Raw genomic sequence first — 13,067 nt, 5'->3', positions numbered from 1 at the left:
GATTAAATGCATTTATCTCATTCTGTTTTTTTTAACTCTGGTAATAGTATTTTGGTAACACTTTACAATAATATTGTGTGAGTATACAATAGTAAATGCATGAACTAACATAAACACAATATGGACAATATTGTTTTCAACATGGATTCATTTGTTCATCCATTTGCATAAAGCTTTGTATAGTTAGAACCCCAGTCATGTTTTTGAATGGTCATGCATAATTTTCTCAGTTGCCGCTGAGACAGGAGAAATACAGATGTCAGTGTTGCACTTCCTTCTTTCAATGATGTAAAAATCATAATTTTGCATCATTGAAAGAAGGAAGTCCAATATCTTTGTTGAGGGAGTGAGACTACAAACACCCCTTTTCTCGGTCAAATAGGCACCAAATTCTAAATGTATGTTACATTTCGACTACAAATATGACACACTTTCAATAAAGATTCATGTTTCTACGGGTGAAATGCTCCTTTAATGTCAACAGTTATTCATGTTCACGGTGCATTCACTTATGTTAACAGTAACAACACTTGATTTTATAAATAGTAATTGAAGTAATGTATCAGCTGTCTCTGCCCTGGCTCTGTTAGTCATTGCAAATGCAACATTCATACTGAACAGATAACACAAGGGAGGGAGAAAGAAAAGAGATTGATGCCGAAAAGTACATCTAGTAAAAATGTGTCTTTTGTGTTGTGAGAGTTAAACTCAAAGAGCAAGTTGCAGCTTTACTCATCTAAACATCCGACAGAAACATTTTCTAGGTCAGATTTTCCTCTCCATTTATCTTTTATGTGTTAGTTCTGTAAGAAAGAGGGTGAAGATGTTCTCTCTCTCTCTCTCTTTTTAAATAACAGTCCTGCAAAATTAATATCATGTGTCTTGTTTTAGTTTTTGTTAGATAGCTATTGCATGTAGCATTCATAACATTTGTAGAGCACAACCCTAATAAATAAGCCTGTGATCCATGCTAAGAGCAAGCTTAAAAGCCATTTGTCATGTGACACATAGTGTGCCGGATGTCTCATTTATTCATTCATTTATTCATACACACAGACACAACTCAAGATGAGAAGCCAGCAAAATAATTTTAGCTCTGGCAAGGAAATATATCCAGCAGGTGGGAGTTTGTTTTTTATCAGTTGGATTATATAAGATGCTCATCAGTGATGCACTGCAGTTACTGCTAGTATCATTCTCATCCATTCTGTGTATACATTGCTTTAATATAAACTAGCTGCTGTGCCCTGCCTGCCCACTAATGCCACCAGAGAAAACATGAATAGTAACTGTTGTGCAACGGAAAGAAAACGAGGAGAAACAGAGGAGAAAGATGACAGAGAGAAGACTTTAATGTGCTGTGATCAAGTCCTGCGGCCACATTTTTTATTTATAAATCAGTGTTAATTTGATGCTGCTTGTGGGAGGCCAGTCTGTCACTTCCTGACCATTCTCATCTTTGTGTCATGGAATTTGACTGATTCTATAAAACAGATTAGTCATATGATATATTACAAACCACACATGCGAAACACCTTTAGAGAAAGGAATATTTATTTCACACATAACACAAAACTTTTTGTTTCACAAAAAGAAGAAACTGGATTAAAAAAAGTGAATAGTTGGATCAGATTTCCATGATTATAACAATTCGTAGGTCATGCCTGGTATTAAACATGTACAGAAATAAACATTTGATCATGAATATTTTAACGTGTCAATTGCAACAAATAATACTATGTATAAATCAAGAAGATCATGCATCATTGGGAAATTACGATGCTTATTGCTACCAAAGGAAACTACTTTAAAAGTACCTTTAAAGCTTGAATTTGCTATCTGATATTTCTCTGATGAAACTATTAATGAACAAAATTATTAGCAATTAAAACATTGCACAGAATTTAAAACCCTGCATGTAGGTGCATCACCCGGCTTTAGGCTTACGTTATCAGATTCAATATAGATTATTGTTACCAGATCACACAAAACAGATAACAGTAAAACACATACAATAAATACTTTAGCAAATATCCAGTGCTTCTGAGCTGATTACTCACTTTAGCTGCTGTTTGGTTATAGCAGATTACTGTTTACACATGTCTAAGTATGTATATATCCAAGAAGCACAAAACATATTATATAAATCGTTTGTTTCACGGCACCTGGATGAAGAAGCAGCTGTGGTGAGAATCAGTTTGATCATATTCACTTACAAATTATAGACCTTTAGCCTGATAGCTCTATTCAAACCGAGTGTTTTTGGTTTAGGTCGTTTTTAGCAGGCATGTTTAAGAAAACATACATTCATTAACTTTCATCATTAAGGACATAACTTGCATTCTGCAAAAACCTGACTATTTGAGTTGCCACAGTGGAAATTTTATTAACCTTATTATTAACTTGGTGAAAAGTCATACATTAACACGACAATTAGGAGAATAAGCGAGCCACACATCTAAGATCCACACATGCACCTTGAGAAGTATAAAGCTGCCTTTATAAGACCCTGCAGATTTATTGTGTGATTATAGAAGTATTAACAGTATTCTACAATTGGTAGCCAGGGCTGTACTGATGTTAAAGGAATAGTTCACCAAAAATGAAAATTCTCATAATTTACTTACCCCTTGCCATCCCAGATATGACTTTTATTACTTTAGTGAACGCAATCATAGATATATGAAATAATATCCTGCCACTTCACAGCTTTGTAATGTAACCCTATATGAGACTTTGGTGTTATGTATTATCTGTTCAGTCAAAACTGGCAAGATACAGCCCAGCAAGCAATTTTGTGTTTTAAAAGACATCTAATAGCCGTCCCAACACAGTAGATGTTTGTTTGCCTAAAACCAGGCAACATTTGGGCTGTGAAAATTGTATAGATGTCTATCCATAGCCCAAAAATAAATAAATAAATAAACAAAACCAATGACCTTGTAATCACTGTTGACTTTGCTTACACAATGGAGTATCATACATCTCACAAGTTCTTTTGGCAAAGACGAACTGTAACTAAATTCAAATTTATTTTGACTAGAAGACGGTTACTTAGCCGGACAAGATGGCTTTTGTTTGCTAATCAATTTTGTACCTAACGGTTGTTGTGAAAGATCACTCTAAAAATGGGTGGGTTATTTTTTAAACTATAGGACAGAACACATTTCTGGGTTAAAATGACCCAAATAATGGGTTGTTTTAACCCAACTGCTGGGTTATTGTTAATCAACCATGTTGAAACAACCCAGCAGTTGGGTTAAAACAACCCATTATTTGGGTCACTTTAACCCAGAAATGTGTTCTGTCCAATAGTTACCCAGCCCGGGGTTAAAAACAACCCAATATTTTTTAGAGTGAGAACACGTGCTGATTTAAAAATAACCCCATGTTGTTATGCAACCATGGGGTATAATAACCCAGCAGTTGGGTTAAAATAACCCAGAATTGGATCAGTTTTCAACCCAGCGCCGGTTCTGTCCAATATTTACCCATAATGGGTCAAAAATAACCTAGCCATTTTTAGAGTGATTGGGGTGGCTCCCACTCACACCAATTCATAATAGTAAGATTTTTAAACACACTGACAACAACATCAAAGATAAATGCCGCACTGCTTACAATAAAAGACTACTTATTAGTACTGTAACTGTCCTATTTCAGCTTTACCTTAACCTCTGCAGAGAACGTACAGTGATAACTATTGGGTTCACTCATATCTACCTACAGTATTGTAAAATACATCAACAGATTTAACCATTCATTGTGTATACAGTGCCTGGATGTGGTGGTGTTTTAGAGAGTATTATCTAAATGTTTAGGCATACAATGGATGCCACATTGCAATTTGCTTGCGTGGATTATCTAGCATTTGTTTCCAGTGCTGCAGACCTGTGCCGGATGTTTGGAGTCCCAGCATGCAGCGCCCCAGGGGGAGCAGGGTCCCAGGCCCAGCCAGGTTCAGTACCTCCATCTCAATGCTGGATTTAGATAGTAGCTCGCTTGGGAGTTCCAGCATCATCATCTCGTTCCAGACGGGATTAATCTTGTGTTTTACCCGCCGTGTCTGCTTCTTCTTCAGCTTGACATTTTGATGTTTCAGAGTGAGCTTTACAGATAGATCTATCAGGTAACATAGAGAGCAAAACAATGTTAGGTTTACTACAGCTAAAAATTTTGTTCTTAATATTTTGTAATGCACAGGTTCTCATCTTAGAACTTAGCTCCACCTTGATACCATCTGAAGCTAATTACTAGAAATGATTACTAAGGTCATGTAAGTTTGAACAGGGGCAATTTTGGATGAAGGTGGACCTTGAGAGCGAAAGATAAGAGCCTCTTCCATAATGTACTGTATGGGTTTAATAAAATAGCTAATTTGGTCCATTTTTTTATGTCAGAACTGATGGGACATGGTATGCTTTCTATTCTGTGTAAGGCAATTGATTTAGGATCACTTATAATGTTTGTGTCAGCACAGTGTAGTTACAGGTGAAAAAGGTTTATATTTTTAAGTGGAAATACCTATGTTGTCTTTAAGTTTGTCTGACAGAAGTCCTCTAGCCTTCATCACAACCACTCCAAGTCTATTGGCCGCAGGCAAATAACTGAGCGACAACAAAAGCTCACCGGCTGAGGATGTCACTTCCTGCTGAGAAACGACAATCAGTATTGTCAATCAGTAAGTCTAGAAAAATACAGAAAGTTTAGGTCAATCTCTTGCAATTAAAAACTTTCTGTGTACACATATAGATTTTTTAAAATAACCTTATGCAAATGATTTAGTCATTTGACTCCACTCAAGGCAAAAATTGCTAATTTAAATTACCAATTTGTCAGCATAGCACTGAGGTTAAACACTCAGAATAATTGTATTTCATTACCATAATGACCTTATACAAATTCAGCACTGTCTTCTGTCAGCCCCACTTAACCATCTGCCTGAACAGAACATTACAATTTATTTCAAGAAGTAGGTCTAAATTTAATCTGGTGCTTTTGAATCAGCATCGACTAGACAATGTTGATCGAACCTTCATGTTTTTTATTTCATTGATGTGACAGTCAGAGTGAAAAATGTATAATATGTGACCCTGTCTGTGAAGGCTTGTTCTCACAATCTAATTATGACATTAGCCGGAGCATTAAAGTTTGATTTCACTCATTGATTTCACATCGATTTCAATCTTTGACATAGCAACATCAATATTAAGATATAAAGGTTGTATTTTCTATTATCGTATTGATTTTATGTAGAAAACAGTAAATCACAAAAAGTACTTTAGCTGGGTTTTCCAAAGGTAACATATTGTGAGCTCAAACGGGTTCAAATGAATAAGTTCAGTTTATCTTTCATTCCTTCATTCATGAATAGTGTTTTTTAAAACATGAAGTTGTAATTGAAAGTATTAAAGTATTAAAAAGGTAGATCAAGGTCTTTACCAAGACCCATCCTGAATAATCTATTCAAACATGAATCATGTGCTTATAAGAGCTGTGTGCGTGTGTGTCAACCCTCTTATATTACATGTGAATATTAAAGTGTGAACATGTCGCTATAAACAAATCATTTTGAATGGTACCCATACCACCCAGTGCCACATGCATCATCCTCTTCATTAATGGCTTGGCCTATTACACACACACATACAAATGCCAAACAACTGCCCACAAATTGGCCAAGAGCTTCAGGTCCTCTCAGGTAGCTTATTTAATTTTGCTTCATTTCCTCTCTCTCCTCTCTCGCTCATTCGCTTTCTCTGCAGTCTAGTTGGTAGTAATAAATTCCTGGCACGTCTGTATGTATGTGTGTTTGTGTGTGTGCACTGGAACCGGATCTCCTCTGGGAGGTGTGATGACGCAGATTAAGATTCCCAGCTCTGGAGGTCTATGACATCATAAACAGATCACACAGAATCGGGGGTGGAAAGCATGCTTGTGTGTGTGTTTGTTCAAACATGTATGAACCCAAAAAATCGGAGAAGATGCAAAGGATCCATCCAAAAAGAAATAATACCGGAATAATTCTGTACCACTTCTTGTGCACAATAAACTGCGTATATGCAATACTTTGTCTGAATTATACATTAATGTTTATATTTGCACTGGTGAAGATTCGGAAACAGAAAAAAATCATGTTTTAATGTATAATTTCCTTGATGAAAATGTAGGATTATTTGTCAGTTTTGTACTATATAATATATTTTCAAATTTGCATGTGAATAAACTTTATCTCCATCTTTCTGGTAAAGGAGTGCATGGAGTGAATAGCTTCTTGGTATGTCTGTGCATCAATAAGATTCAAATACAGAACACCTGCATGACTCACTGGCTTTTCCCTTTCTCAGTAGACCAGTTGCCTAATAATACATTTTTAAAGGTCACAAAATGTCCATTGATATCTTTTTCCTTGATCTGCCAGTATACATCATGCCCATGAAGCTGTGTTTTAGTTATTTGCTGTTTTATGCAAGGTCTTAAACTACCAGCCCTGATACAGATTCCTACCTTCGCTTAAGTGTTCACAGTTTATACAAACATTTGACATACAAATCTTTCTTCATATTCCATTTGGCTTAACCGCTATCCCATATTTTTTTATGAAGAATTAACCTTGAGCAGTACTGTAGCCCATACACAATTCAGGTCAAAATCTAAATAAATCTATACTGTAGATGGTGATCGCTGTATTTCTTAGCCAAATTTGACAATGCAAGAAATGTTTTTCACCTGTTTCGGTGGCTGTAAGTCAACCCAGCAGTCAGCGTCCAACATCATGTTCACATCAGCCAGTTTAAAGCGCATTGTCCCCAGAGTGGAATTCTGGGAAAATCGATCACAGCATTGAAGTGATAGGGACACCTCTCCTTCTAGACCATCTGCCCCCAGTGTGCCCTCCAAGGGCAAGGCAAACACAAGGTCCTCATCCCACTGTACCCGTGCTGCCAACTTGTGGACTGCTGTATGGGCATGCTTCTGCTCTTCAGAGACACTTACACACCCTGATATATACCCCTCACATCCTGGAACCACTGATATGTTCTCCGCTGCATGAAAATATGGAAAGAGAAAATGACGATTCAGATTATAACATGGAGCCGAATGACAAGTATAGGCTTCATGTAAGTCTTCTATCCCTTCACTGATTTTTTTTATGACTCCTTACTTTTTATCATCTCAGACAGCATAATTAAGCCACATTTCTCTTTTCTGTTTGGATGAGCAGAATAGAGGAATTGAGTTTAAAGCAGATTTACTCTCATTACCGATAATGATGCGTATCAGTCACGGCTGCAACTATTGAAATGGTAATTCTGTGATTGAGAGGCTTTAAGCGGCATGAAAGATTCCTTTATTCCTCCAAAACATTGCTTTAATCACAGAGATGTTTGAATATCATTTCTCTATCTGTTGCAGTCTCAACAGCAGAGCCAAACTGCCCCACATGGCTTCTGTGCTCTTTATTCTATGCACAAACATGATACACCTGGCTAAACTATTAGAGGATAAAGTATGAAACCAAAGCCTGTTTTATTGCAGAATGTATTCAATAGATGTACAGTAAAAAGCTCCATTTAAAAATGCAAAATTTATGTCAAATCTAAATGTATTTTTATGCTACTTTCAACATTTATTTTTATGCTACTTTAACTTTAAAAAATTATTTCAAACAGTTAACAACTATAACTAGTTTTTATTAGCTATGCCAATACTCACAGGTCAAAACTTAAAATAGTATGTTGAATTAACTTGCAAAGCCAAGTTGTTTTAACTTCAAGATTTTTTTAAGATGTCAAATAAATCTTTGGTGTCCCCAGAGTATGTATGTCAAGTCCTAGCTCTATAGATAATTTATTATAGCATGTTAAAATGGCCATTTTGGGGTGTGTCCTTTTAAAAGCAAATGAGCTGATCTCTGCCCCAAGGGTTACTGGGTTGTTATTTTTCCAATTTTCTAGTTTGATAGAAGCACTTTGGAACCAATTAAAGCAGTTAAACATGGAAAAAGACAAATTGTCATGATATGTTGGCTTTAAAAAATGGGTATGTGGAGTTACATACCACCCCAGTGACGACCAGTTGTACTGCAAAAGGTAGAGTTTTTGGGCATTTTTTTCTGAGAGTGTACTTGACAGTATACTGAAAACTGAAGACAGTATACTGCTTTTCATACAGCTTTACATATCTTTCATGTACATTTATGTAAGATGCCTTTAAGACCTTTTTATAGTTTATAAATTTCTGAAATTTTCAAACATTTTTTACTTCTTCACCAGCTTACAGTAGCTTACACCAGTTTTACATCAATTTTTGATTGTGGCTCACAGCCATCACCTAGAATCTTTCTAGAAACAGAGGAATATATATTTAGTGGAAGTGGGTTACCTTCCACAATGTTGATGTGTAGCTCTCCACTCTCTTTGTGCAGGCTAATGGAAAAGTGCAATTTGGGATACAGGATGGAGCTACTTGTCGTCATGGCACCAGTTTGCTCAGATGTATAAGGCGTCTCATCTGCAGAAGCTGATATATAAAAGGTAAGTTTTAATTATCAACAAACATCTAATGAGTAATTTAGGCACTCTCATTAACATAATTGTCTTTATTCAGATCAGAAAAGCATGACATTTAGTCAAATCTGGTCCTTAGAGAACAGATGCAAATTCACTTCTGGGTGAGTGGAAGTTTAGTCCTAATTACAAGAGAGGCCTCGGTTATTCATTATTTCAGGTACATTCTATTTATTGTTACAGAAGCTGTGCACTGAGTCAGATCAATGTATGACAACCGTTTTGGGAGCAGTTTTTACTGCTTTAATCTGAAAAGGTTAGCAATGGCGTCTGGGGAAGATATGCACAGAATTTATTGACATCAGTATATGCCACTGATGTCCACAATGTTATGGCTTTAATGCCAGAATTTCAACTTGCCCCTAAACTTTTAGGGGCGATTTGACATTGTTCACAATTCAACAACTTAATTTAATAGCCACATAAATAAATTACTCATAGATAAAATTAATTAATAAAAATGCATACATTTCTGAAATAGTCTGTGTTCCTGTAGCTCAGTGGGAAGTATTGTGTTAGCAGCTCGAAGGTTGTGGGTGGACTGAAATGAGCAACAGAAATTGGCCACACCTTCTCCCCCATTGTTTTAATATTCCATTAGATAGTAACTAATAGAAATTCCTTACCTTGCCGCGGGAGGGAGAAGACCTCATCACATCCTGTTGCCTGGTTACAGGTGTTGAGCTCGGCCGCAAATGTGTCGCTGACAGATGATCCATGATCTTTCTGGTTTATTACCTCTTGAGAACGGACTGAGGGTTTGGGCCAGTATATTTTAGGGAACTTCAGAGATGCTTGAGGCTGGATCGGTTCTGTCAACTTCTGCACACTAAACTAAAATAAGTGAGAAATAAATGATGAGCTAGAGTAAAAGAGTTGAGTTGACAGAAAAAGGCATTTGAACAACATGTGTCCTTAAACTGTTTATTTAAACCAGTAAAATATTTTTATAGCCTACCATTAATGGGATGTTTAGGACAAAAACACTGAACATGCAAAGTAAATGATTTTAACAGTAAATCAAATGTGACCCTGGATCCCAAAATCATCTTAAGGGTATTTTTTTTTAAATTGAGATATACATCACTTGAAAGCTGGATTAATAACCTTTAATATGTGTGGTTTGTTAGTAGTTTTTTTTCCTGGAATAAAATCTGGAATCCGAGGTTGCAAAATATTTTGCCAAATAAAGATCTTAGCAACACATATTACTAATAATAAATACATTTTTATTAGTGCTGCATGGGCAAAGATTAATTGCGATTAATCGCATACAAAATAAAAGTGCATTTTTGTCTAATATATGTGTCTGTACTATGTGTAATTATTATGTATATTTAAACACACATATACATTTCAGAACATTTTTATTTATATATTCATTTTTATTGTTAAAATAAAATATAGAATATATAAAAATATAAATAAATATATATACACATGTAAATGTTTCTTAAATGCATACAAGAATGTGTGAGTGTGTATTGATATATACATAATAATCTTTTTGTATATTTTTATATATTTATGGTAGGAAATTTACCAAATATCTTCATTTTTTGAATGAAAAATCAATACTTTTGACACATACAATGTATTTTTGGCTATTATTACAAATATACATGTGCTACTTATAACTTGTTTTGTGGTTCAGCGTCACATATCTAGTTATAAAAGGAAGTGACCTTGATGACCCCAAAATTTTCCCCAGAGAAAAAAATGGCCAAAAGTAAACCAAGAAGGGCTGAAAACGATGAGAACAGAAAACAGTGTCTTGAATCCAAATTACTGTTAATTTTGCTCAGAGGAAGTAAGACAAAAAAAGACATACTCAGAGGTGAATCTGACCTATTAATACTGGCAGGTTTGTTGCATTATACATTATTAAATTTCCTTCTTTTCATATGATACAATTCACATTTGCATTGTTTTAAACTACCCTACAATGTCATAGATTTGAGACAGTGAATGGTTTTCATTCGGGAGCTTTTTGCTGGCTGGGTTCATGATTCATTGGGGTTTTGATGTGAAGCATCTGACATGAAAAAAAAAACAGGGAAGCATGAATGAAAAAAATCAATAGCAGAGCACTCCATTTCCCAGTGTGGGCAGTTATCATGCTGACAGTGAGTGCACAAAAAAAGGAGCAGAAAGAAATTCTTATATTCCTTTCAGATCCCCATGCCTTTATTAATATTTAATACTGGTGCATTAAGACATTGCTAGCCTACTTTACAATCCAGATTAAAGACTGACCTTAACAATAAATCGAGACTTCAACATCATTTTTCAGTGGTACTGATTTAATTGTGACTGTTTTTTCTAGACAGTAGCAGTAAATCTGCTATCATTTATTGCACAGGTCAAATAATTTTATTTATTTGCTCATATGTGACCCTGCCTGTTAAAACCCAGCTAAAGTCATTTTTTTGTCATTTACAGTTTTTTACATAAAATCATCCGGTGAAAATGTGATCTTGATATCTTGAATATTGACTAAGATCATGTCAAAGATTGAGATCAATGTGAAATCATTGATTATAATCTAACTTTGATGATTCAAATCTCATAATATGATTTAAAGACTTTAGCATGCAGAAAGGATTGCATAAAAAGAACACAGATTTAATAATCATCACATTCTCGATAACAAAAGAAAAGAAAATGGGAGCTGAGATAAGGCTGAGCAATGTTCCTGTGTGACTCCTGTCACTTTAAGAAGATCAGACCTAATAGTAAATGAAGATGTTTTAGCAAAATGTGTGAATGCGGTGAATGTTATGTGCAGCTTGTGTGGCCTGATGTTTTTGGTGAGATTTCTTTCTGCAAACATATATTCTGGACAGCACAGGTGATTATTCATGACTGGATATAAATAGTCACAAACTAAGATTTTATGTGTGTATATGGTAATGTGAGTCGTGACTCTGGGTTGGTTCAGGGAAAGCACAGCACTCGGCAGACGCACAAAGGCATTGCAGAGAAGTGTGTGTTTGTGTGTGTGTGTGTGTGTGTGTGTGTGTGTGTGTGTGTGTGTGTGTGTGTGTGTGTCAATCTGTCTGGGTGATTGTATATAAATGCCAGTACAAATCATTCCTAAATCAATTATCTTTGATAAAAGCACTCTGGATAACATTCTAATAATAACAGACATGTCTCTCACTTTCCCCTGTGTGATTGTATTAGGCATAAGCCTCTGTCTCTTACTGGGGAATGTTTTTTGATACTTTGAAAGTTTTATGACACAAAACAGCTGATCTGAAGTCTGTGATTTCCTTTCATATTTTTAACATGGATATATCATTAAAGATAAGTGTTTCTCTCTCAGAGAGGCAAACATGATACTGGAGATGGCATGTTGTTTCCTGTATGAAACAGGAATTATATTTTTCACCATAATAGTCATCCAGCTTAAATACATTTGCAAATCTTTTATCATATGTAAGCAGTTTAATCATAATAACAGCTTTATAACTATTTCAGTATAAATAATATTGTTTGTGTCTCAGACAGAGCTAACCGGCATTATGTAAGCACCACTTCCATCCATCCACTTAGAGTGCACTTGTTCTGTACAGTGTGTTCTTGGTTCTCACATCTGTGGCTTTGGTTTCCTCTAATATGTGTTGTATACAGATATCGCTCATGTAAGTTTGTGTCTATATTATGACTCATATGTAAGGATGCTGGTTCTGTTTGCATGTGTAAGTTTGACTCTTACCTGCGTGAGACTGTGCAGGATGCTTGGTTGGGCTTTCTCAGGATCAGTATCATCCCTTCTCTCAAGTTTTCCCTTTTTACAGCTCTTGCAAAGCAAGGAGAGACCGCACAGTGTCAGGACTCCAGACACGGTACCTAGTGTTGCCCCCAACAGCGCTGTCGCAGACATGAGCACTCCCAGCCAGGAACAGACACCCAAACACACAGAATGAAGTGTAGAGGAGAGAAGATTAATAAACAGGACGAATAATCCAGTCTTTACTGATGTGCTTTCATGTTGAGGTAGAAGACTGAGAGCGGAGATGCTGAGGAGAGCCGGTCTTGGTAGGAAGACACAGAGTGGCACGTGTGCTTGAGCATGTGTGTGTGTAATGTTCTGTCTGAAACCAACTCAGCCAGATTGGGAGAGAGATACAAAAAGAGAGAGGGGGTAAGAGAGATAGACAGAAGTGAGGTAATGAAATGGGAGGGGTTTGGATGGCTGGCAACCCCTCCTCAATAAGCATGAGTCTGTCATTGAAGCCACAAGCACACCACCATCATAACCAAAGAGGCTGTACGTCAGCTTTAACGTCAGAGCTGCGTGAACTCACCTTCACACACTGAGTGTGCTTTATCTTATGAATGTATATACAGTATGGAGAAAATATTTGAGGAATAAATGAAAAAGGAAATGATGTGGTTTAATTGTGCATCTTCTACTTTTTGCCCATATAGATGGGTGAAGAAAACAGCGTTCATATGAATATAAAGTATTACTTAGGACAATAAAGGTAG

At 36.0% G+C, this 13,067-nt stretch overlaps 1 protein-coding gene across 2 annotated transcripts; it reads right to left on the bottom strand.

Annotated features, from left to right (window-relative positions):
• Positions 1 to 1,542: 1,542 nt before the first annotated feature.
• On the bottom strand, positions 1,543 to 12,695 carry syt13 (synaptotagmin XIII). 2 transcript variants are annotated; one of them, XM_065289484.1, is made up of 6 exons: positions 12,292 to 12,695; positions 9,197 to 9,404; positions 8,386 to 8,523; positions 6,730 to 7,046; positions 4,525 to 4,651; positions 1,543 to 4,122 (listed from the first exon to the last, which is right to left on the bottom strand). In XM_065289484.1, the coding sequence occupies exons 1-6, from the start codon at positions 12,457 to 12,459 to the stop codon at positions 3,818 to 3,820; spliced, it is 1,263 nt and encodes a 420-aa protein (XP_065145556.1). In that variant the 5' UTR covers positions 12,460 to 12,695; the 3' UTR covers positions 1,543 to 3,817. The 2 variants fall into 2 exon arrangements, with proteins under 2 accessions (XP_065145556.1, XP_065145557.1); XM_065289485.1 differs by having other exon boundaries at positions 4,525 to 4,648.
• Positions 12,696 to 13,067: the final 372 nt, after the last annotated feature.

Source organism: Paramisgurnus dabryanus, chromosome 2 (genome assembly GCF_030506205.2).
Source record: "Paramisgurnus dabryanus chromosome 2, PD_genome_1.1, whole genome shotgun sequence".
NCBI lineage: Eukaryota > Metazoa > Chordata > Actinopteri > Cypriniformes > Cobitidae > Paramisgurnus > Paramisgurnus dabryanus.
This window is presented reverse-complemented; position numbering and strand designations above follow the sequence as displayed.